We start from the raw sequence: 26,458 nt of genomic DNA on the forward strand, positions 1-26,458 counted from the left end.
TGTCTTTCCAGAGGTCTTCTCTTTAACTGTGACCTGGGCCCTCCTCCCTAACTTAATCAGGGGCAATGGATACCATGGCACTCCAGTGGCCATAGGAGAAAGAATTTTTTAAAATTACCATCAATGACATCAGTCATTGGCCTCTACAGTTTTACCATAGAGTTTCTGGCAATTCCTAGAAAGACATGACACCACATCCGGGTTTTCCCAGAAGTGACATCCTACCACCTGTGCCAGCTCCCCCCATATCCCCATCCCACTCGATCTCCTGCTGATTGCCAGGACAGGCCTGGCAACCCAAACCCCACCTGCATCCACCACCAGGCAATGAAGGAGGCAGGAAATGCAGTCCGTGCACACACCCCTGGAAGTTCTGCACACACCCTTTACAGCTCGTGAGAAAAGGCTCTTACCTCAAAGCCTGGGATGTGGTGGATGGCTGGCTGGGAAAAGCAAAACACAAATATTTAGTTCACTGCCCTGGTCTGGTAGCAGTGATAACACTGTTAAGGTCATCTTCTGCGGCCCTGATCTGGGTACCTTCGGAACTTAGGCAGGTGACAACTCAGGAAAGGGCCTTCTCATTCCCGGCACAGAACTTTGAAACTTTCTCCCCAGAGAGAGGGACTGGGTCAGCACAAGGCAGATGCGTGTGCTTAAGTATTTTGGCCCTTTTCCCATGGAACCCGCATTGCTCACCCAGACTCTGGAATGCCCTGAATGCTTCAAAGCCTGCTAGGATAACTTCACTCGGATCACCTGGGGGGCTGAGGAGAGGCAGGAGTTCCCTCTTGAAGTATTTCAAAGGCCGTCCCTTAGGGCAGGGGGAGGAGCTGTTCCTGCTGGCAGCAGAGGACAGGAATTGAAACCATGGCTTTAAACCACGGGAGGGAAGGTACCAGCCGGACATAAACTTCCTCACTTGAAGAGCAATCCGGCAGAGGAACCAGCTGCCTAGGGAGGTGGTGAGCTCCCCCTCACCGGCAGTTTTCAAGAAGAGGCTGGATGAATCCTTGTCAGGGATGCTTGAGGCTGTTCCTGCACTGGGCAAGGGGTTGAACTAGATGGTCTGTGAGGCCCCTTCTAACTCTACGATTCTATAATTCCCGAGCCCTACCTAACCCAAGGAGGGGGGGGGGAATTGAGTAAAAATATCCAGAAACCTGTAATTTCTGAGAACAGAAGAATGTATATATGTCAAGCAATAAAAACCTTGTTTTTGCTGATTTTGTCCCATCTGACCTGCTTGCAAGTGACAGGATCACAGTGGCAGACGCAGTTTGGGGCGAGGGAAGAAGCAGGGGAAGATGCAGAACTGGGAATTACCGTAGGAGGCAAGGAATAGGAGCTATGGAGGAACGATGAGGCCCTGGCCGCTGGAAGGTCTGCGCAGCCTCTCCCTCCTCCCTCCTCGCAATTAATACACTCGGCCGTAAACATCTGTCTGCGAGCTGCTAAAATGCAAGGCCAGGGCTTCCCGGGCGGCGCACCATGCACCCTTCTGTGCTTCTGCCTGGAATTGCTTGTGCTTTCCAAATGTCTTCTCCATCTAATGGCTAGAAACTTGCTCTAAATATTCCGGGCTCAGATTCTTACATGGCAACAAATGCCAGATTTTGCTCATGCTCAGAAACCTTGCAGCCACATCGAATGCTCGCCGTCTAGGGCTGGCATAGTATGCTACTGTTGTCTGCTCAGCCAGTGGGACTGTTTGCTGCAACTTAATCCCCCACCCCCCCACCGCCGCCAAGATGTCAAAACCGGCCCAGCTGCCAGCCGTTTCCTTCTTGCTGTAAAGACCAGACCAGAGTTGCCTTTTCCAGCCAGGCACCGTTCCTGACCCCTGCCAACATCAACAAATCACATGTGCCAGCTGGCACAGACTGCCCACAGACATAGCAGCCTCCCCCTTCCACCACAAGGACTCAGAGCGCGCCTCCCTCCAGCTCAGCCCCTCCCTGCTGCCTGACACGGAGCTGTGCAGGGATCCATCCCCACCCACACCCACCCCCTCCCAGTTTCCCCCCCCCCAGCCTGCTAATGGAGACATCACCCTAATGGGAAGAGACCCAGGGGCTGCCACACCACCTCCCACCTATACATCACGGGGGAAGGTGGAAGTCAGCCAAAAGGGTTCCTGTTTCCTCTGGAAGCCGCTCCTTCCCATGTTTTTTCATTCATTTCTCCCTCTCCTAAACCTGACCATGGCAGAGGGGCAGCAGCCAAAGTGCAAAGCAAGCTCTGCACTCTACTCCGGGCGTACGAGAGAGGAGAAATCAGCGGAGGGAAGGTTTTCTCCATCTCGAGGAATTGTGATCTGGCCCTCCCAGCTGGGGTCACCACTCCCCAGGTGAGGCCTGGAGACCTGGAATTTTGTAATCAGTTGTTTCTCCAAGCGACAGGGATCAATTCCCCTGGCGAAAATGATAACTTTGGAGGGCAGATTCTGCGGCATTTCATATCTGCTGAGCCCCCTCCGTTCCCCAAACTCTGCCCTCCCCAGACCCCACCCCCGAATCTACAGGTATTTCCTAACCTGGAGTTGGCAACCCTATTTCCAGCAGATGTGAGATGATTCAGACTCAGCGACCAACTGCCTGCTTTGCCGGCTGAAGCCTATTTCCAGTTGAGGCTCTCACACACTGGGCAATGCGGGAGACTTTTCCTGGTCTGCACCCCTGAAGACCCACCGTCAGCCCCCTTGGTCAGCGTGGCACCCTTCCCCCACCCCCTTCTGCACGCCCTCCACCGGCTCACCTTCTCCCTCTGGATGAGCTCAAATGCGGCCAGCAGCTCCCCTGCATTCCGGTTGCCCCTGGTGATGGGATACCAGGACAGCCGTGGCAGGCGTTCCAGGCTCGGCCGGCAGATACAGCGGCCCATGAATTCATCGGCACCCTGGAGAGAGAGAGAGAGAGAGAGAGAGAGAGAGAGACCCCCATCTCAGGACATTTGGCTCCTTGCGTCGCCATGAAATCAGTTTTCCACTTATTGAGCTCCACATCAGGATAAGCAAAGCAACAAACAAGATGATAATCAAATACAATAAAAACTAAATCAAATAAAGCAGAGCCCGTAAAAGTCACCAAACACGGAAATAATACGTCCTTCCTTCTCTCCTCTGCCGTGGGCCCAGGACTCAAGACACAACCGTCTTTCACTCCTGGAACACTCCCCCCAGAAGCGCGCTTCCATGCTGCCCTCTTCCAGAAAGAGCCTTGTTGATCACACAAGGAAGTCGTTAGCTTCTTTCCCTGCTGGCCACCCCATGGATGGGTTTTAGGAGCCAAGTCCTAAAGTCTGGTGATTGGAGCTCCCAGGGGGGAATGGAAATTCAGTACCTAAATGTTTCCCCACAGGAGCAATGAGTGGCTACCTGAGGCTGTTTCTGATTAGGAAAATGGTGTGTGCGGGAGAGGGGCAAAGGCTGAAACCCTGCTCCCTTTGTGCCCTGGCCCAGATCAAAATCAGGCCTCCAAACCACTCATAACTGAATTTTACAAACCACGGGGAGCTCCAGTCATCCAGCTCCCAGCATTTCTTCTCATCCAGCCTGCAGAATGTAAGCTGATTGGGGCAGGTACCTTTTCTTTTCTTTTCTTTCTTATTCTGCAAAGCACCTTGATGATGTTATCCAAACAAACAACTGGAATCTGTATTCATTTCCAAACCGAGAGGAAAAAACTATCCGCAAAAGTCCCTGTTCCTTACTCTTGTCATTGTAATCAAAAGGAATGGGAGTTCGGATGAGTGAAGGAACGGCGCTCATTTCCTGCCGGGCGTCCTTCTGGACAAATCCCCATGGGAATGAATGGGAGCTGCACAGGGTATGAATTGGGCCCAAATGCACATAATATTGCCTGTGTGTTTGTTAGAGAGATTATATACATACGCACACACCCATACACATACATCCATGCACAGATAGATCAAGATGGGTGTTAGTCTGTCTCAGTAGAAAAGAGCAAGAGTCTAGTAGCACCTAGAAGACTCACAAAATTTGTGGGAGGGTAGGAACGTTCATGAGTCCCAGCTCACTTCTTCACATACAGCTAGAATGCGAGTCCATCCGCCATTTCTTGGAGAGTGGAGTGATTTCAGATGCCGAATGACAATAGCAGGTAAATGACAATAGCCAGTGAATGACAATAGCGCCGGGATTGGATAGGGTGGGGTATGCAGAGGAGTGGTGGATGTGGAGAAATCAGCATTGGCAATGAGACAGGAAGCCTAGGTCTGGATTCAGTCCAGGTGGATGCATTGTCTTGAGCTTCATTATCAGTTGCAATTCAGCAGCCTCTCTCTCTAACCTCCCTTAGAAATTCCTCTGCAGGAGAACGGCTACTTTTAGGCCAGCAACTGGATTCACATTCTAACCATATCTGAAGAAGTGAGCTGGGACTCATGAACGCTCCTACCCTACCACACATTTTGTGAGTCTTCTAGGTGCTACTGGACTCTTGCTCTTTTCTACTGATACATGCACAGAGGTCTTACGGATTTCATTGAACTATTAAATATTAATCTTGGGGACCACCATCCACAAGGATCAGCCATCCTTTTTACCTGCGTGCCTGGAGGTGGCATACTTACATAGGTGTCATGGTCATAGATTTCAACCACCACGTAGGGAGGGGAGCTGTCAATGCCCAGGGGATCCCCAAAGATTTCGATCTCATAGAAGATGAGAGTCTGGTCCCAGGTGGGGTTCAGAGTGTTCTTTGCAACCACCGTCTTTTGGCTCTGGTGGAGGAAGGAGACGATGGCGTAGGGATCTGTGGACCAAGAGAAGTCATTCAAACAGAGCAGCTCAGCAGAAAGACTGGTGGAGAGTCTCTGCTTTGGCTGCCCTTGACCAGCCCCCCCCCCCTTGACTTGAGACTGGTAGGGAGAGATTTCTAAGAATATAATCATCTGCCCCCTCATCTGTGAAGTCACAGCGCAACACCAGTTTGCGCCCCTCTCCCCCTTTGTTTATATTTTGCTTGGGAAAGAGTGGAAGAGGCTGCCATCTTGGATTCTGATTGTATATATTTTGATGACTGGTTTTAATGTCATTAAATGTCTATTTTTGTATTATTAACTTGTAACCCACCCTGAGACCGCTTGTGGGGAGGGTGGGCTATAAATTAAATTATGATTATTATTAACAACAACAACAACAATAATAGGGAAACAGAGAACCCCCAAGGACTATTCTCTTTTGCACACCCAGGCGTACCTCCCTGCCAATATCCTCAACTAACACAACAGATATACGTGCATCACCGGAGCACTTCCTCTTTCACAGGGCGCAGATCTGGTCCAGGGAACCCAGGTGAAGCAGCACCCAGGGGTCATATGGAGCCCCACTTCAGGCTCCCTGCTGGCTGCACAGGTTCCCAATGCATTGCCCCCCATCCTAAATTCGCTCTGTGGTCAATTTATTGTATTATTTTACTTTATTTATTTATTGTCCTCCTTTTTTACTGAGATCCAAGGCAGATGACAAGGTGCAAGGGAAATACAACACAACCAACAGCTAGGACGTTTACTGAACAACAGTTAGGACATTCAGTGAAAACGATACAATAAGGTACAGTAGCAGAGAATTTGAAAATAAGCCTAAGTCGAGCATAGAGATGAAATCTTTCTGAAACTACTCGCAACTGATTTACACGGCATGTTAAGCCATGTGGAAACTCCCTAGTGGCACATATCTGCCTGCACAGACAGTATCCAATAGCACAGCATATAGTCCCTGTCCCTCTGAGCTATTTCTTACGACACAGTCCTATAACCTAGGTAAGACTGGCAAAGCCAACTATGGCCAGCAGTCTCCTCAGGCATACCCTCACGCCCCGGGCCTCACCCTCAAACAGGAGACCTTCCCCAGGTCTGGTGCATACAGGCCGACCTTTTTTTCAGGACACGTTGAAGGAGAACAAGAAAAGTCCCTCCTGGAAAGGACTCTCCCAGTTCTTGGATGCTTTGCTTCTTTCTGATGATCTAAGAACTGACCACAGCATCCTGAAAAAAGTTTGGCCTTCTCTGAGTCCAGCCATATGAGAGCTGCCCAGTTCATGCCAGAAGTGCTCCAGAGCACACCATCTGAAAAAATGGCATCATTCTTTCGGCATATGAGGAGTGAGCAGCATAAGTGCTCAAGCCAAAGTGCTGGTTGCGCCACAGTGTGTGGTTGGAAACGTGCTCTTGGGCTTGCTGGCTGGAGGGAGGCATGCCAGCTTGCTGGCCAGTCTGTGCCACGCAGCAGACCTCTGTACGTCTTTCACCACCCACCGCCCCAACCTGGCATCCCCGCCAATGTCGATTTTTAATGAGCCAGGCTGTTTGCGATACGATCTACAACAGGCAGACCTCCTGCTAGGAAGAACATCTCACGCTTGGCTGTTGGTTTTTTTTTATTCCAAATAACAGGAAGGTTGAATGCACTGCCATAAACAGAATTTCAAGGCCTTCAAAAAGCCCCTTTGTTTCAGCTTTGTATCCACACAAGGTTTTATTTTTATAACCGCAAAAGGCCTCCTTCAAACTCCCCTTTATGCTTTGTTCAGCCGATGGCAAATCACAATTCCACACAGTATATGTCTCTCGCTTCTGTTGTCATTGGCTGACGTCCACCCAAAGAAAGCAACTCCCATTTGGCCTGGCCAATCAGGAGGGGTGAGATCACTCTTCTTGGAGATGGTTTGGATTCAGGGCAAAAGAGAGGAAGAGGTGAAAGAACAGACACGAAGCGGAAGCAGGGGAGAGAACAGATCTTGCTGCCTACAGGGGAGGCAGGAGAACATTTGCTTGACCCCGCTGTAGGATCAGGAGCAAAAAAGCTTCCCAGCTGATGGAATCCAGAAACAGAACAAACATGGCGTGAGTTCATCTCAGGAAGGGCACACGGAGGACTTGGAGAGCTAGAGAAAACAAGCCACACCCATGACGACTTCCACCCAGTCTCCTAGAGCTAGGACAGAGGTGTCATTGCCAGAGAGAGATTAAAGCGACTCAGGCAATTTCCCCCCTCATTTACGTTCATCGCTGCCTGAAAACGCTTCGTTCCACTTGGTTGGTTTGTTCAGAATTTCTGGACTCGCCTCGGACCATTGCTGGGAGGACGCAGAGCACGATGTGCAGAGGAGACCCAAGACTGGCTCACCCACCCCCCTGGAGCAACGGGCTCCGAAAGCTGGGAAAGGAGGCCACATGGAATTTGGGTTGCCAACTCCAGCTTGGAAAATTCCTGGAGATTTGGGGGCAGTGCCAGAGGAAGGCAGGAGCTCAGTGGCGAGGGGATGCCGCACAGCCTGCCTCGTCCGGAGTTGCCGCTTCCCCCAAGGAACTGTCCTCTCTTGTAGGGAGATCTCCAAACCCCACGTTGCAGTTGGCAACCCTACGTGTGATTAGCTGCTGGAGCATTTAGATTACGGCCTCCAGGCCCCGGATGCGAAGAAGTTGCCAGCAGGGGTTTGCTGCTCCCTCCTCACAAGGCTCTTCCCATTCACCAAGATCCCCTGCGGGGGTTGCTACAACTGCAGCCTTCCACTCCCTCTCGTGGGAAGGAAGACGTAAGAAACACCGGCTTGGCCAAGGAAAGAAAGATTCCTTCCTCTGCTGGGCCAAAGAAGCCTTTGGGACCTGCCTTGGAAAGGCCATGCCCCTTCGACTGCAATGGAAGTAGCGCCAGAGGCAAGGTGGCCTCTCAGAGCAGCTCCTCTTGGCTGCTGCACTGCCCGGGAACTATTGGGAGATCTGCATCTCCAAGCCACCTGAGTCCCTCTCCCCGTTCCCCAGAGTTGGAGTTTGGTACAAACAAAGCCTTCCTCGCCCTCTGCCCTCACTAGAGGGTTTCCGGCCCAGTAATCAGCTGTGCAGCAGCCCTGAGAGCCTGAAGGGAGGGCATAGATCCCGAGGAGTGAGCCGTGTTAGTCTGTAGTTGCAAAATATTAGAGAGCCCAGTAGCACCCTTAAGACTAACCAACTTTTCTGTGGCATAAGCTTTCGAGAACCACAGCTCTCTTCGTCAGATGCATGGAGCATAGATCCAGAGGCATTAGCCATATTAGTCTGTAGTTGCAAAACAGTAAAGAGTCCAGTAGCACCTTTAAGACTAATCAACTTTATTGAAGCATAAGATTTTGAGAACCACAGAAGCATTTGACAAAGAGAACTGTGGTTCTTGAAAGCTTATGCTACAATAAAGTTGGCTAGTCTTAAAGGTGCTACTGGACTCTTGACTACAGGGCTTTTTTTCAGCAGAGTTCCGGAACCTCTTGAAAATGGTCACATGGCTGGTGGCCCCGCCCCCTGATCTCCAGACAGAGGGGAGTTGAGATTACCCTCCGCGCCGCTCAGCAGCATGGAAGGCAATCTCAACTCCCCTCTGTCTGGAGATCAGGGGGCGGGGCCACCAGCCATGTGACCATTTTCTCCGGGGGCAACCCACTGAGTTCCACCACCTCTTTCCCCAGAAAAAACGCCCTGCTTGACTATATTCAAGGGAGGGCAGAATCTGTGTGGGTGCTCTCATGCTTGGCAGGGTTTGGATGAGGTGACAAGAATGAAGATGGCCCTTTTGAGAAATGGGACACTTAAGGCCAAACAAGATACGACGTGTTCTCGTGGCTGCCACAAGGAGACCATCACCGTTTTAATGTAATTTTAAAATGCCATTAGGGCTTGGCACTCTCACCACTCCGCTCCTTGGTACATTTTCAAGCGCCAAACAGCTGCAAGAGGTGCCCCCCTCACATCTTTTTTGGCATTTGAAAAGGCACACGGGGGGAATCAAGAGCTCCATGCCACAGACCTGATCAAGACTGAAGCCTCTTGACATTTCAAAATTACTTTAAAATGGCTACAACATCCTAGACAGCTCAGAAGGGGGTTTCAGATCTCCAAAGATGCAAAGGCTTGGGTTGATGGCCAATCCGCTTGAAAAGAAGCAACCTCCCCCCCCCCCCCATACCACTACCTTGAATGCAACAAACGTGCCTCATAAAGTGCGAACAAAGCTCTTGCACTTCAGAGGCAGGATTGCCCCAATCTCAGTGTCTGACCCTGTTACAGTGTAAATGGCTCAGTGACTTGACCTCAGGGCTCGAATTCCTCTTGCTGCTCTGCCAAGCTTTGCAAACACTCTATGCCCAGAGTTAGGAAAGAATCTGCAAACTATTTTCTTCACAGAGCAACGGCGGCATCTCCGACCTGATGAACGTCTGGGAACACTACCATCCACAACTTTGTGCATACAACGTATTGTTCTTGTGCAGTGTCCCAGGTTGGAAGCCATAAGGCACACTTGCTTACAATTTGCCACCTTACTGAGAGGTCTAAGCACATGCTTTAAAAGGAAATGAGAAAGAAAAAAGTTTTGTTTCCCATTCTAAGAAGACTGGAACGCTGACATTTCATGAATTAGTTTCTCGGTGAGCTTTCAGGAAAAAAACAAACAGCAGGCACACATCACGTGCCTGCTTTTTAAAAGAAAAGCCCACTCAGGGGAGCCCATTCATGGAACAGTCAGCATCACATCTGGTTTGGCCCACGGTCTCTGGACTCATGCAAATAGGCGGTTGCAGTCCATCACCTTTCAAGAACACAGCTAAACACCCGGCTAAATGTGCACATTTTCACAAATTGCCCAGAATTATTGGGAATAAATGTTACCAATTTTAGAGCTTTTAAAAAGAGCTTTTTTAAAAAAACTGTAGGATTGGAACTTTATTTTTATATATGATCACGGCAGCAAAACTACTGTATGCACAAAAATGGAAAACTCCAGTATTGCCTACAATGGAAGAAAGGTGGATAAAGGTTTTGGAATTTTTATCGATGGCAAAACTGACTTCACTGATTATAGAGAAAGGACATTATCTACATTTTTGGTTGAATGGAAAACATTTATAGACTTTTTACATGAAATAGATAACAATGATTTGATGATATGTAGATTTAAGGATTAAGAAAAATGAACAATAGAAAAAAGAAGGCTCTTATTTTTAACTTAAAATAAGTAAGACTCTGAAAACGATACATATTTGTTGCGGAGAAATTTGGAACCTAGCTTGTAGTTTAATATTTTTTTCTATTTTTCTTTTTTTGTATCTTCTTCTTCTTAGTTGCTTTCCCTGTTTGTTCTTTCATGTTTACTGTTAGTTTGGTTTTTAGATTGTTGTTGTTTTTTTCTTATCTTTTATGTTTACTGTTTATGGTTTAAATAAATAAATCGATCTTTAAAAAAACCTGTAGGATCGGCATCGTGGCACCTTAGAGACCAACAAGACTTCCAGGGTGTAAGCTTGGACTCTTGAAAGTTCACACCCTGAAAATCTTGTTGGTCTCTAAGGTGCCACCGGACTACAATCATGCCATTCTGTTGCAAACTAACAGGGGATTGCAAACTAACAGGGAAACGGGGATTGATAAGGAAGCTGGCGTAGACCCGTAGGCTCTTTGGAAGGACGGCTCTATTTCCCTTCAACTTGGAGGATGCAAAATAACAACTTATCCACACCAGTTGGACTGATTATTAACTATTTGGTCTATTTGTGGCTATTATAGCCGACTTTGGTCATTGTGAATTGTATTGTATATATTATTGAATTGAATGTTTCACTTTGCACCTTGCACTTTAAATACAATTAATATTATATATAATTTGATACTAACCTGTCTTTTTGATTATATTGCCTTCCCTTTGGGTTGGTTATTGTAGCTTGTTCTGTGGGTATAGGCGCCCCTGGTTCTTTGGTTTGAAACAATCGAGGTGGACAGGCGAATCTCCCTGGGAAGGAGGTTCTAAAGTTTCGGTGCCACAACTGAGAAGGCCTTTTCTTCAGTTGGTAGGGGGCACCCAAAGCAGGGTCTCTGAAGGTGACCAGAGTGAACAGGTAGCTTCATAAGGGAGAAGGCAATCCTTAAAATCCCTTGACCTGGATAGCCCAGGTGAGCCTGATCCCATCAGATCTCAGAAGCTAAGCAGGGTTGACCTGGGGAGACCTCCAACGAAGGCCAGGGTTGCTATGCAGAGACGGGCAACAGCAAACCACCTCTGATAGCCTCTTGCCACGAGAACCCCACTAGGGGTTGCCGTAAGTCAGCTATGACTTGAGGGCACTCTCCACCGCCACAATCCTTAAGATATGCCGGTCTCAACCTGTACAGGACTTTAAAGGTCAATTCCTGCACTTTGAATTGGGCCCCGAAACGAATTGGGAGTCAGTGTAGATGGAACGAGACGTGAGCGATATGGTCCCTGTGACCCACTCCAGTCAGTATTCTAGCAACAGCATTCTATACCAGCTGAAGCTCCCAGGTAGTCTCCAAGGGCCGCCCCACGTAGAGCGATCTGTGGGGTTTTTCTCTCATTGTTAACACCAGGCAGCAGCCCTGGATGTTCATAACTCAAACCAGAGCTGGTAGGTTTGCCTTCCAGCAGGAGATCCCCAAGGTCAGTAGATCAGAGCGGAAGACAGCGGATTACCTGAGCAAGCAGAGTGCACTGTACCGTTGACCAGACAACGGACAGGCTGCAGGCACTGATTCTGCCTCTAGGAATGCAGCCTGCCAGTCTACTGAGACCAGGGCCTGGCAGGGTCTGCTATCGTTCCGCCGGGCCTGTAAGACGGAGCTGTTCCGCCAGGCGTTTGGTTGAGGCTGGGTCGGGCCCCGGCTGGCCGAGTACGGTAGAGCGGAGCCCTCCCTATCAAAACATCCACCTCCAAAGAAACTTTAGTGACAGTGGGCATGGTTAAACTGAATTAATCTAGCATTGTGCTGTATTTGTATTTTAAATATTTATAGTGTATCTATTGTGTTCTTAAGTGTAAATTTTTAATGTGCATAAATGTAACCCGCCCTGAGCCTGCTAATGTGGGGAGGGCGGAACAGAAATCGAAACAAACAAACAAACAGGCTGAGCCCTGGCCCCAGAGCCCCAGAGGCAAAGAGAGGGCTATCCAGGACCTCCATTCTCCCTCCCTCTTTGGAACAACCAGTTCCAAACAAAACAGTTTCCCAACAGGGTGCCAGGCAGTGAACAGGGAGCCCCTCTGCAGGTCCTGGGCCTGTCCAGTTGGGGAAGGAGAAGAGCGGGATTTTCAGTCCACTCCAGTCCTCACAGTCGGAAGTTCAAACTGCAAAGGGGAATGGAGACCCTCCCTCCATGTCCCCCCCCCAAGGCAGCCCCTTGCTTGGCAACCAGGCAAAGCAAAGTCACGGGCGGCCTGCACCGCTTGGCATGCTTTGCGGAGATCTGGCTCCACTCATCTGACTTCCGTGGCAGAACCTCCTGGCAGCTGCACTTGTGGGGAGAACAGCGACGCCCCCCTGGTTAAACTGGAGCCCAAGGACAGTAATGCTGCACTGGAGGCTGGGGTGCCTATGGCAGCGAACGGGCAAACGGCCACAGGCAGCCGCCTTTGCAGGCTTACCTGAAAAGCTGTCTTTATCCATGGCAATTAGATCCCTTGCTTGATAGATGTAGCAACGCAGGTGGTACCGGTTCCCATCTGCAACAAGAGAAACAACGGAGAAACCCACCTAACAGCCGGGCTTCCAAATAAGAGCTTAGTTGCTCCCTAGTTGAAACTGAAGAAGGCCCCACACAGCAGGCAAATCTTTACACCAGTCCACAAGGCTGCTCAGCTACGGATATTCCACAGGCGGGGGTGGGGGTGGGGGTGGCAGAAGAAAAGGCTCCCCCTTGGATCCCCCAACCAACCAACCTTCAAGTCCTAAGCTGGGAATATGGAAGGACCCAATTCTTAGAATGGCATTCTATTTCTGTACACAGCACAAATAGTCAACTTATGGAACTCTTCGCCACAAGATATGGTGATGGGTCACTGGCTTAGAAGATTTTTTTTGTTAAAAAAAATTGACAAATTCCTGGAAAATGTGGGCTCTAACAATGGCTAATTGCCATGCTAGCTCAATGAACCCTCCATGAACAGAGGCAGTATACCTCTAAATGCCAAACAGTGGGGACAATCAACAAGAGAGGGCTTACAATTGCCAAATCCAGGTTGGGAAGTTCCTGGCAATTCTGGGGCTTGGCCCTGGGGAGGGTGGGGCTTGGGGAAGAAAGGGACCTCAGCAGGGGATAATGCCATGAAGTCCACCTTTCAAAGCAGCCATGCTTTCCCGGGGGACTCATCTCTGCCATCTGGAGACCAGCTGTTAATTGTGGGAGATTTCCAGGCTCTGCCTGGAAGTTGACAACTCCGGGAGGGCTTTTTGCTGTGCCTGAGCCACCTGCACTCTGAGCTGAGCTTCAACCAGGTCCCTCTCGCACCTGCAGGCAGCTAGAGGTTCCCTTGGCGTCCCAGGTCCATTTTTCTGAGCATCTTGCTCAAGCACGAGAGCAGCAGAGGTCCCACGCAGATGCCCCTTTGAAAGGTCTGCGCATCAGAGCCAGCACCTTATACCACAGTGTATGTGGAGGGGGAGCCTGGAGACAGACACACTTCACTGGGGGTGGAGGGTGCGGAGGCTGGGAGGCAAAGCTTGTGGGGTTAATCTGGTCTGTTTGTCATTCCATTTTTTAAAATGGCCTTTTCTCCTTCACAGGAGATGGCACGCACGGCCAAAGACAGATGCGCCGCCTGGACAGCTCTCTGCTGGGCTGACCATACACGTCAGGACAGTGGCAGGCCCAGGCACGTAAAGGGCAAAAATGGGGGAAGGGGGGGCCATCTCCCACCTGCTGTTGTCTTCCTGAAATGCCTTCCTCCTCTCCGGGCACTCCTCAGCCCCAGTTTGGGGGTGAGGCTACACAGAGGTAAAAAGCAGGGACGGGAAGAGGATTCGGAGCTGCTTTCTAAAACGTGGACCAGCCACCAGACCCACTTTACACCTGACTGGGGCACATCCAGCTTCAAGGATATGGCTCCGCAGCAGCTAGATTTCTCACCAGCCATCAAATGGCTCCTTTAACTGTCACAGATTCAGAGGAGTCGGCCGTGTTAGTCTATAGTCGCAAAATAGTAAAGAGTCCAGTAGCACCTTTAAGACAAACCAACTTTATTGTAGCATAAGCTTTTGAGAGCCACAGCTCCCTTCATCAGATGCAACCGTCAGGTTGCATCTGATGAAGAGAGCTGTGGTTCTCAAAAGCTTATGCTACAATAAAGTTGCATCTGATGAAGAGAGCTGTGGTTCTCGAAAGCTTATGCTACAATAAAGTTGGTGAGTCTTAAAGGTGCTACTGGACTCTTTACTATTATGCTTTAACTGTGTGCTACTTGAAGAGGTGCCCGCCAACATGCCATAGTAAGGATTGTTGCGGTCACAAATTTTTAAGAAGACTTCACACATCAGATTCGGACACGCACCCACCCATTTTCATCCAATTCAGCCTTCCTCTAAAGAGCTCAAGGCAGCATATATGGGGTTCCCTCCCACCACCCCCATTTTAGCCTCACAGCAAACCAGAGAGGCAGGATAAGGCCAAGAGCTCACTCATGGCCATCCAGAAATTGAAACCCAGGCCTCTCCTCATTCATCCTGACCTGGATAGCCCAGGTGAGCCTAATCTCATCAGATCTCAGAGGCTAAGCAGGGTCAGCCTTGGTTAATAAGTGAACAAGAGACCTCCAACGATGACCAGGGTTGCAGAGGCAGGCAATGGCAAACCACCTCTGATAGTTTCTTGCCATGAAAACCCCACCAGGGGTCGCCGTAAGTCACCTGTGACTTGATGGCACTCTCCACTACTGTCCTCATTCAACCCTGGTGCTCCGTCCACCATACCCTCCTGGCCCTCAGCTGGTCCCTCTCCAGGGCCATTCAGTGTTCCTGAGAAGAGAAGAAAAGGCAGGTTCCCAGCTGGGAGTAACTTACAGTCAAATATGCAGGAAATGGTTGGCCGATTCACACCAAAGCTGAGTGTTGATACGGATTTGCCGTCATCGCTCTTGTCTTCTGTCACTCCGCCCTGGAGGAGAAACCTTTTGAGCTTGGGCCGTCTTAACAGTCATCGTTTTCTGCCTAGCATCGCACAAAGACAGCCCCACAGTGCCAAATGCTTTGCAGGTCTCGCTTGCTAGTTTGATGGAGTGGTTAAGAGTGGCAGGAGTTTAATCTGGAGAGTCGGGTTTGATTCCCTACTCCTCCGCTTGAAACAGATGGGTAATCTCAGGTCAGTCACAGCTCTCTCAGAGCTCTCTCGGTCCCACCCACCTCACAGGGTGATTGTCATGAGGATAATAATAACACACTTTGTAAACTGCTCTGAGTCATCCTGTTGAATCATCTTGAAGGGCGGTACATAAATCAAATGTTATTAAAAAATACCAGTTTGGTGTAGTGGTTAAGAGCACGGGACTCTAATCTGGAGAGCTCGGTTTGATTCCCCACACCTCCACTTGAAGCCAGCTGGGTGACCTTGGGCTAGTCACAGTTCTCTGGAGCTCTCTCAGCCCTACCCGCCTCACAGGGTATTTTGTTGTGGGGATAATAATAACATACTTTGTAAACCACTCTGGGTGGGCATTAAGTTGTCCTGAAGGGCGGTATATAAATCAAAAGTTCTTTTTGTTGTTGTTAATAATAATAATAATATAATTAAATAATGATAATAATAATATATCCTGTCTTCCTGCATTTCTGAAGCTTTCCCCAGAAAAAGACAGCGTCTTCTCTCAAGGACCTGTCCTCACCACCGGCCACTGCGCTGATGGACCAATGGTGAGGGACAGGTCAGTTTGGGGCGAGTTCAAGGTGTTTTGCCACCCCCAAGCAAGGTACACACACACCCCTCCATCCGATGCCATTACCAGCAGGGTCCAAGCCAAGCTCCTGCAGCATTGCTTGATCAGAGAGCAATATTTTAAAGGCAATGATGTCAACTTCCCCTTTGGTTTTTTTTTTTAAATTCTAATAGACACTAGCCAAACAGCAGCATCAATTAATTGGGAATTTGTAGACAATTGATTTAGAGGAACACAAAAGGAAAAGCAGCACCCTGGGAAGAATCAGAAGCAAAACGGACACACGGACACACTATAAGCTGCCTAACACTGAATCCGGCCCTTGGTCCATCAAGGACAATGTTGCCCAATGTCTACTCAGACAGGCCGTGGCTCCCCAGGGTCTCAGGGGGAGGTCTTTCACGTCACCTGCTTCCTGATTGTTTCAACTGGAGAAGCTGGGGATTGAACCTGGGTCCTTCTGCATGCCGTGCAGATGCTCAACCCCTAAGTGGCATTCCCTTCCCAGATGAATTTCCAATAAATCCCCCTTGGCACCTGTCATTAAATGATGCCACTGAATCTTTGTTCTCAACAGAGCAGGAGCATTTTAAAAGAGAGCCAGTTTGGTGTCGTGGTTAAGAGTGCAGGACTCTAATCTGGAGAACCGGGTTTGATTCCCCACTCCTCCGCTTGAAGCCAGCTGGGTGACCTTGGGTCAGTCACTTAAGAGTGGCAGGACTCTAATATGGAGAACCGGGTTTGATTCCCCACTCCTCCGCTTGAAGCCAGCTGGGTGACCTTGGGTCAGTCACTTAAGAGTGGCAGGACTCTAATATGGAGAACCGGGTTTGATTCCCCACTCCTCCGCTTGAAGCCAGCTGGGTGACCTTGGGTCAGTCACTTAAGAGCAGCAGGGCTCTAATCTGGAGAGCAAGGTTTGATTCCCCACTCCTCCGCTTGAAGCCAGCTGGGTGACCTTGGGGCAGTCACTTAAGAGCAGCAGGACTCTAATCTGGAGAGCAAGGTTTGATTCCCCACTCCTCTGCTTGAAGCCAGCTGGGTGACCTTGGGTCAGTCACTTAAGAGCAGCAGGGCTCTAATCTGGAGAGCAAGGTTTGATTCCCCACTCCTCTGCTTGAAGCCAGCTGGGGGACCTTGGGTCAGTCACTTAAGAGTGGCAGGACTCTAATCTGGAGAGCCAGGTTTGATTCCCCACTCCTCCACTTGAAGCCAGCTGGGTGACCTTGGGGCAGTCACTTAAGAGCAGCAGGGCTCTAATCTGGAGAGCAAGGTTTGATTCCCCACTCCTCCGCTTGAAGCCAGCTGGGTGACCTTGGGTCAGTCACTTAAGAGCAGCAGGACTCTAATCTGGAGAGCAAGGTTTGATTCCCCACTCCTCCGTTTGAAGCCAGCTGGGGGACCTTGGGTCAGTCACTTAAGAATGGCAGGACTCTAATCTGGAGAACTGGGTTGGATTCCCCACTCCTCCGCCTGAAGCCAGCTGGGTGACCTTGGGTCAGTCACTTAAGAATGGCGGGACTCTAATCTGGAGAACCGGGTTTGATTCCCCACTCCTCCGCCTGAAGCCAGCTGGGTGACCTTGGGGCAGTCACTTAAGAATGGCGGGACTCTAATCTGGAGAACTGGGTTGGATTCCCCACTCCTCCGCCTGAAGCCAGCTGGGTGACCTTGGGTCAGTCACTTAAGAATGGCGGGACTCTAATCTGGAGAACCGGGTTTGATTCCCCACTCCTCCGCCTGAAGCCAGCTGGGTGACCTTGGGGCAGTCACTTAAGAACGGCAGGACTCTAATCTGGAGAACCGGGTTGGATTCCCCACTCCTCCGCCTGAAGCCAGCTGGGTGACCTTAGGTGAATCACAGCTCTCATGGAGGTTTCTCAGCCTCACCCACTTCACAAGGTGATTATTGTTGTGGAGATAATAACAACATACTTTGTACACCACTCTGAGTTGGTGTTTAGTCATCTTGAAGGGCGGTATATAAATCGAATGTTGTTGTTAATATTAAAAAGGTTTGACAAAATAAAGGCAGTTTTCACACGCCCCTCACACCATGATGATGGCGCTCTTGTGGCTGCCGGCCTCTGATTTGTAAACGGATGGCATCAAAAATCACGCAAGGAAGCCAGCAGGCAGCCTTCTGTGAGTATCTGCTATTTTAAAGACATGCAAAAACGGCCCAGGTTTTCTGACCTTGAATGGCAAGGATTCTTAAAGCCCTCACGCAGATGATTTTCTTCTGGCCGATGGCAAGTGCTAGGGGGAACATGCATATTTCATTCTACGCTCACTCCATCGGCTACCCAGGCTCAATTTGGGTTATCGGCTATCATAAACGGAGCCCTTTGTGGTCTTGGTCCCTCGTGGCTACAGGACTGCCTCTCTCCCTATGCTCCGCCACGGCAGCTTCACACCTGTCTGTGCGGGGCCTTCTGCAGGTGCCACCCTGCACATGGGCAAAACCAACAGCTGCCCGAACAGACAGACACACTGCTTGATACCAGGGGCTGCTGCCGCCTCTTTAGTGCAGCAACTAGGCTAAAAGCAGACCCAAGGAGGTGGTGCTTCCTGGATTAACGTGGAACCTCTTTCAATTTTTCCAATTATCCAGTGTCTGGAGATGGCTTGGAAACATCATCAGGGATGCATATTCCAGACACCTGGGGGGCCTGCCTGGTTCGGTGAACACGTCAGGATCTCAGGTGGTCTAGAGCGTCCTCCAGAGAGGCCACATCAGGAATAGTAATTACCTCCATATTGCTGCGCAGGAAACCTCGGAGTTTGCAGCGCCATCCATTTAAGATAATTAGGTCATGTGGATGTTTTAAAACCAGTCTCCAAAGTTTCCGTTACCCCCTCCTTCTCCCCCTCTTTGTATCCTGCTTGGGTGTCCCCAAACCTGGCTGCATTTGCTTGAAGGAAGACCCAGAGACAGCTGAACTGTTCAACTATGATTTCTACGGCCCGTTTATACAGCTTTCCAAAAGCAACGGGTGTGGGTGCTGAGCTTAGAAGCTTTGGGGGGAGTCTCTGCCGAGCAAAAGCAAACATGCCATGCTTTGGCAAAATAGGCCTGTACGTTCTTCTGTCTACCTCCCACACCCCAGCTGCCCCAGCTTTTCCACAGCTCCTCTCTGCTGCTTCAACCTGAATTCCAAGTGCTGAAGCTGATAAAACCTGAGTTCATGGACTCTCAGGACAAATCGGAGTTGCCATAGGGCAAACTAGGCGAAGTGGGGCAGTGGGGGATAGAAGGGCAGTGGGTATTTATTCCCAAGTGTGTGGAGTATGCATATGTTCCTGTGTTGCCGGAAAATGACGTCATTTTGAGGTCATGCAAGTGGACATGTGCGCACTTTACTCCTATGCCTCAGGGCTGCCTCCCCAGTTTCCCGATGCCTTTCTCCTCTGCAGGCCACGTAAGCAGAAGTGGGGGGAGTGGCCGGTGGAGGCCGTGGACCTGGCACCCCTGGGACAAATCCATGCTCGGACAGTCATTGCTCACTGGCCGTCACATCAAGCCGTCTCTGATGTCACCCTGACAGACACAGACCTGCCTTGTCAATGGCCGGGGGGGGGCGGGGGGGGCGGGACACTAAAAGTCCCGGTCCCGGCACTAAAGAAAGACTGGAGCAGACTGCAAAACAGCAGTAAGAAGACATCCAAGACAAGTGCCCATAAGCCTGACTCCCATTTCAGTGAATACACAGGCATCCCGCATGCACACGCGTACAGTTGTTTGTGAAAAAAAAGGGGGTCGACACACTTTCGCTTTACAGGGATCAGAACCTGCATACATGCTGGGTTTCAAGCATGTGTCGAATGTCCCATGAGAATAACGGAATGCAGAAAAAACTGTGCACACTGTACATGTAAAATAGTAAACAGTAAAAAGTCCAGTAGCACCTTAAAGACTAACCAACTTTATGGTAGCATAAGCTTTTGAGAGCCACAGCTCTCTTCGTCAGATGCATGGATGGTATAAGAAGATGCTACTGGACTCTTTACCATTTTGCTAGTACAGACTAACACGGCTAACTCCTCTGGACCTGTGACCATGGAAAGCACTGTACACGTGTTGTACAACCGTAACTTATGAACAGAGATGTATTTCTTGCACACACCAGACCGCACACAGCAGGAGTGATCTGGAGGAGTTTCTAGGTGCCAGGCCTTCCCTTCTTTGCTACTGCTCTTGAAGATGCTTCCTGGCTTACCGTGGCTGCATCAATGTATGTGGAACTGACTGAGTTAGGAAAGTAGACCGGAGGAGTAACTCAGGGACTCAGGCGGATTTCTCAGCACCAGCTGAACTCCGAACTGGCTTCCCTACTGCTGGGCACACAGAGAATGTAAAACCACGGCCACACGTTTGCATACGTTCTGGTTTCGTTCCTAAATTCTCATGCTTTGAAGTGAAAGGCAGATGCAAGACTTCTGCCCAGTCTGCTTCAGCCAGCACAGGGAAACCTGAAACAAAGCTCCCAGTAGCTTCTCCCCACCTGCCCCACTGGGATCCGGGTTTGAGGGTTACCTCAGGACACAGCATCCGCTCTTCCCCTCAGCTGACCTCTAGGCAGGGTTGCCACGCCCTTCACTGTGGCAGGGGATCACCAGCCCCTGCCAGCTGCTGCCCGCCCCCACTGCTCACCAGGCCAGTGGGGGATCCAAGAACAGGGGAGACAATTGGGTTGCCAGCCTCCAGGTGGTGGCTGGAGATCTCCCAGAATTACAACTGATCTCCAGAGATTAGTTCACCAGGAGAAAACTGATGCTTTCGAGGGCGGACACTATGGAATTATACCATGTGGAGATCCTTTCCCTCCCCAAATCTTGTCTTCTCCAGGCTTCACCCCCAGCCCCCCAAACCTCCAGGAATTTTCCAACTTGGAGCTGGCAACCCTAGGAGACTGGCCAGGAGGGAAGCTCACACAGCACACGCATGTGCCCATGCCCCCCATTGACGGCATCGTTTCTAGCATGACCCAGAAGCATTTCAGGCCAATTTTTTAAAATTGGCCCTGTTGTGACCTGTCACTTCTGGGTTGTGCCTGGCATGGTGTAATCACCAGAGGGACGCTTTGCCCCCTGGCCCCTGGGCGCCCTGCCCCCCAGTTTTGAGATGGGAGAACCGAGCAACACCCTGCCTCTAGGTAGGGCCCCAAGATGAGGCCTGGGGCGCTCCTGGAATTACAACTGGAGGAAATGGCAACTTTGGAAGCTGAACAATATGAAATCACATTTCTGCTGAGCCTCCTCCCCTAAAACTCCACCCTCCCCAGGTACCAACCCCAAATTTCCAGGAATCTTCCAGGCTGGACTCGTCATCCCGAGCCCTTCCTGCAGTGCTAACAACTAGGCCCAGGCCTTATACCGAGTAATGTGCCTCTGGAGGGATGGACCTTGCTCAGCCCAGCTCAGCAAAGCACACATGCACACTCTTGGCCTGCGCAATGATGTCACTTCCAGGAAGTGACATCATCATGCAGGATACGTGACGCCCTGGGAGCACTCCCACGCTCTGCAGGGGGCAGACCAATTCAGGCCCAGAACCGGATCGGGCCAATTCGGTCTGGATCGGGCAGCTGCAGAGAGGAGAAGTGCTGCTGCACACCACAGTGGCCCAATTCAGACCCAAATCAGGCCACTGCAATGCACAACAGTGCACCGTGCTGCCCAGATGCGTGCCCCGCCAACCTCTGGGAGCTTGCCACCTCCCATTGACCACTGGCGGGTCGATGGGCAAGGTGGCAAACCCCCAGGAGTGTGCCCGCCACCAGCAGGCACCTGGGAACCCTACTGTGAGGTCTGTTTGAAGGACCTAAGATGTGAGCCAATTAATAGAGTTGCCAGCCTCCAGGTGGTGGCTGGAGATCTCCCAGAATTACAACTGATCTCCAAGTGACAGAGATCAGTTCCCCTGGAGAAAATGGCTGCTTTGGAGGACGGACTCTCTGGCATTATGCCATTATGAGGCCCCTCCCCTCCCCAAACCCCGCCCTCTCCAGGCTCCACCCCCCAAATCTCCAGGAATTTCCCAACCTGGACCTGACAACCCAAGCTGATAAGCAATCAGAGGCGGGACTTTTAATCTTAATTCATTGGTGAGTAATAATAACTATTATAATTTTTTTTAAGTAATCAAATTGATCGGTTTGATTCAAAGTCTGAGCAAGCAGCTCAGGTTCTGAATAAGCACAGCTTATTATGGTCCAAGGAAAGGGTTTGCCACACACTTTGCAGCAGAGCGCAGCTCCTTGGCAAGGAGAGAAAGGCACATGCAGGGCGCCAGATCCTTTGGGAATCAAGCACCGCAAAGAAGCCCCTTGTGGGAGATGCCGGCAGCCCTCCCTCCCTCCCTCCCTCCCTCCCTCTCTCTCGGCATGATTAGGAATGAGACACAAACTCAGAATGCAGGCCTGGCCTCTGAGGTCAAGCTGCTCTTTCAAAAGAAAGCCCTGAAGCACTAGGAAAGGCAAGCCTCCAGAAACTGTAACATCTGGCAGAATCATTTCAAGAAGTACTCAGCAAATAGCCAAGGAACCACAGAGAAGGAACCCAGCAATTCCAAGTGATGAGGTGTCTGGATACGATCCTGGGTGACCTACTGCACTGAAGAATTCGGAGCTGGGTTGCAGGTCTTCAGCGTCAGCGTTGTGCCATGAGGCCCGCTCCAAAAGCCAGGGTGGAGGCAAGTCACCTGCTCAGGTATGCACACTGCACACGCGTGGCCCAAGAGCTCAATGTGCGGAAAATGAAATTGACACACACCAAGCAACGAAGAACCACCAGCCAGGGCTAACTACTCTGCACTTCCATTCCCCAAGGTGCCACCGAGGCTCCTGAGATCGCGGCTGGAGATGGACAACAATTCAATTCATACAGGGTGCTGAGAGCGAGTAGAAAAGAGGTTGCATTGCCTGGGGGGCGTTCATTCCCCCCATCATCATCATTCATGTGTGTGTGTGTTATGCCATCAAGTAGTCTCTGACCTATGGAGACCCTACGAATGAAAGACCTCCAAAATGACCTATCATTAACAGACTTGCTCAGATCCTGCAGACTGAAGGATGTCACTTTTACTGAGTCAAGCCATCTTGTTTTAGGTCTTCCTCTTTTCCAATTGCCTTCTGCTCTTCCCAGCATTATTGACTATTCCAAAGAGTCTTGTCTTCTCATGATGTGGCCAAAGTACGATAGCCTCAGTTTTGTCATTTTAGCTTCCAGGGAGAATTCCGGCTTGATTGGATCTTGTACCCACTTATTTGTCTTTCTGGCTGTCCGTGGTATCCGCAAAACTCTCCTCCAGCACCACATTTCAAAGGAATCCATTTTCTTCCTGTCAGCTTTCTCTACCGTCCAACTTTCACATCCATACATGGCAGTGGGGAATGCCATAGTTTGGATTCTCTTGATCTTGGTCCCCAGAGAGACTTCTTTATCTTTAAGGTTCTTATCTAGCCCCATCATCATAGACTTCTGAAATTTTACTAATTATGAGATGAAATAAAATTTTGTTCTTTTACAGCACAAGGAGTGAAACCTTTAAAGTTGACAAGGCTAGTTTGTCTCTGGCCCTTGGCACAAAGCAACCCTGAGTAAAAGCCTTTCCCCCGGGCACGTCTCATTAAATAGCCAAAGAAGCAGAACTGGGCGCAGGTCGCATATCTGCATGTCAGGGATCCTGGAGGGTTTTTGCTTTCCTGTGGGCATAGAGCAGGGGTCACTGGGGGAGGTGAGGGGGAGAGATAGCTGGGAATTTCCTGCATTGTGCAGTGGGCTGGACTAGATGACCCTTGGGGGTACCTTCCAGCTTTATGTTCCAATGATCTCCCTCCATTAACATCCTAAGGCTGAAACAGTCTGCAGGCAAGATCTTCATGCCTGCCTCATACCACCACCCCCCCCATATTTAAAGCTGTTCTTGAACCTCTGGGAGTAAATTTCTCTGGTATATACAGAGTTACCCCGAAATAGAAATCTTAACATCAAATTAGCCAAAACAAAGAATAGTCATGAAAAGTGCCTCCGAAACGAACAGGAAGGGAGAGTGCTGCCAGGCCTGTGTCTGGCAACAGAGGGAGATTTGGAAGAGGAGCACAGGGAGAGGGAGCTGGGCACAGACCCAGAAGTGATGTCACCATGTCAAACAATGGTTTAGGAATTTCCTCAATCTCTGTGGAAAAGACCATAGAGATTGGAGGAATTCCTAGAGAGTCACTCAACTTACTAATATCACTTCCAGGTTTCACCCAGAAGCGACACTGCCACACTGCATGACATCATTCCCAATTTTCCCCCTACTACTTGAACAAATGAGGGCAGGGGATGAGGAGCACAGATGTGGGAGGGGTTCCACCATTTGTGGCCAATGGCAATCCTCCACATTTTTTAAGGGACCCGACTCCCTTTCCCTGCATCAGCGAATGTCATTTCTAAAGCCTGAAGGATCTCAATTCGGAGAGGAACTCAGACCCGACTCCATAAAGAAGTATTGTCTAGTTTGGCTCTGGATTGGTCTCTGTTCAAAGCGACAAGAGCTGCCAGGTCTACACATGCGGCACGTCCGACCGTAAAGGCCAGACAAAGGTGATGGGCGAGGGTCAGGCTCATCATCGTACTAACTGAGATGCAACGTCGCGCCAAACTCGCGCGAGAAAACGCGGTATTTCATGTTTTCCCCGTCGCGATCCGGAACATGGTGGCATGCAGCGCCTTCAGGTTAGTTGTCTGGAATCGGCCCTGGTCTACTGTCAGGCTCCGGTGTTGCTTGTGGGGTTCCCTCACCTTTCCCTTTCTGCCTGCCTCTCAGGGCAGAGCGAGACGTGAGGACAGCCCTGGAGTGAACTGAGGCTAAGTGCCTTTTCGGGTAGCCACAGGGCCAGCCTCCACACACAGCTACTATCACTGCAGCCCAGGTCAGAGCCAGGCAGACCCCCCAGCACTGCCAACCCAGTCGGCCCCTTGGCTCAGCTGGCTCAGCTGCCAGTGCCTCCCCATCCCCGGCACGTCCCCCAGACATTCAAGGGCTCGGAGTATGTCGCTAAGATGATACGGCGGGGAAACTTGGCCTATTCTCAAGGTGAATGAGAATATACAAAAATAGGGTTGTTGTTTTTTTTAAAAAAAACCACATGACTAAATGTTATATATTAACTTGTTTAAAACTTAGTCCAAATGTCAAAAAGAAGCGAAGGACGAAACTTCGCATAAAGGAAAATCCAGAGGCTGGGGTTGGGGGGGATATAATGGGGCCTTTGTGCTTCAGCCTTTGGTTCCCATTAGCTCCTTGAAAAGCCAAGAGATTATGAAATCCAACGTCTTAAGAAAGCCAGAATATTAGTTAAGAAAATAAATGGGGGGAGGCTGGAGGCAGGGGGAGGCGGCAGCGGGGCTCTCTGCCAGGCTTCCTCACAGTAGCCTCCGTGCCAGCAGCGTTTTCACGGCAAGGAAACTGCCTGGGTAGAAGGTGGAAGCTTCCGTGCGTGGAATCACCCGCACAGGGGCTGGCAGTCGGGGCTTCTGGGCCTGAACCGGGAGGAACCGCGTGGCCGAGGGGAAGACTTGGCCTAGGGTGCCACCAACGGACAGGACGGCCCACCTCCAAGGAGGGCCTGGGATTACAGCTGATCTCAAGACTACACAGATCACTTCCCCGGGAAGAAACAGTTGCTTCAGAGGGCAAACTCAATGGTATATCCTAGTTTCAAGCAGGGCTGCCAGGTCCCCCTGTCCTCCTGGTGGGGGGGGGGCCCTGGCACCTACCTGCTTGGGTGCCCGCTGCACTCCTGGGCCCAAACAATGATGTCACTTCTGGGAAGTGATGTCATTGCACAGGCTGTGGCCGCCGTGGGAGCACTCCCATGCTCCACACGGGGGCTGAATCGGGTCTGATCCGGGCTGAATCGGGCCTGCATTGGCCCAGGTCGGGCTCAAATCAGCCTAGAACAGACTGCTGCAGAGCGTGGGAGTGCTCCAACCCAAGCCAGGCCAATTTGGGCTCGAATCGGGCTGTTTCAGGCCCCAAACAGTCTGGAACAGGCTGCTGGGGAGAGCAGGAGAGCTTCCGTGCTCTGCAGTGGCCCGATTTGGCCCATTTGGGGCCCAAATTGGGCCTGAATAGCACAGATTGGGCCCAATCCAGGCCCGAACTGGGCTGAATCGGGCCCATGGGAGCGCTCCTTGGGAGGCCCATGTTTCCCCCGTCAGCCGTTTCCGCACGGCTTACCTCAACCCAGACGCTGCGCAACATGCCGAAAAAAACGCAGAAGATCGCATTTTCTCACGCGAGTTTTGCACGGTGTCGCGCAAAACTCACAGAAGAAAACGCAATCTTCCGCGGTTTTTTCAGCATGTTGCACAGCGTTCCGGGTTGAGGTAAGCCGTGTGGAAACGGCCCTGGTAAGCAGAGGCAGGGGATGGAGGGTGAGAGCGGGGTGTCCCTCACCCCCGGTGGGGGAATGGCAACCTTCGTTTCAAGGTGTAATCCCTCCCCAAAGTCCCCCCTCTGCAGGAACCACCCCCAAATCTCTAAGAATTTCCCTGGCTGGAGACGGCCATCCTGTCAACCAACAGTGTGTATGGAAGTTGCAGAACCGCCTTCAGGCACAGAGAGGACGTGCAAGACTGGCAGGCAGAAGGAAGCCTGTGACCTGGCCAGGGGTGGTATGAATAGGAGAAGCTCGGCCAGGCTAGGGATCCCAATCTCCTGGTGGGGGCAGGGGACCCCCATTGCCAGCCTCCACCCCCTG

General features: G+C 50.7%; 1 protein-coding gene across 2 annotated transcripts in view; it reads right to left on the bottom strand.

The window, feature by feature from the left end:
- The window catches only part of DYSF (dysferlin), a 191,918-nt gene that overhangs the window by 71,996 nt on the left and 93,464 nt on the right, over positions 1–26,458 (bottom strand). For both annotated transcript variants that reach the window (XM_054990484.1, XM_054990483.1), the window contains 5 exons: positions 14,836–14,929; positions 12,426–12,503; positions 4,594–4,775; positions 2,758–2,898; positions 414–443 (listed from right to left, as the gene is read on the bottom strand). In XM_054990484.1, the coding sequence (XP_054846459.1) occupies positions 414–443; positions 2,758–2,898; positions 4,594–4,775; positions 12,426–12,503; positions 14,836–14,929 (525 nt within the window). The remainder of the gene's footprint in view (positions 1–413; positions 444–2,757; positions 2,899–4,593; positions 4,776–12,425; positions 12,504–14,835; positions 14,930–26,458) is intronic.

This window comes from Eublepharis macularius, chromosome 10, assembly GCF_028583425.1.
Source record: "Eublepharis macularius isolate TG4126 chromosome 10, MPM_Emac_v1.0, whole genome shotgun sequence".
Taxonomy (NCBI): Eukaryota; Metazoa; Chordata; class Lepidosauria; order Squamata; family Eublepharidae; genus Eublepharis; species Eublepharis macularius.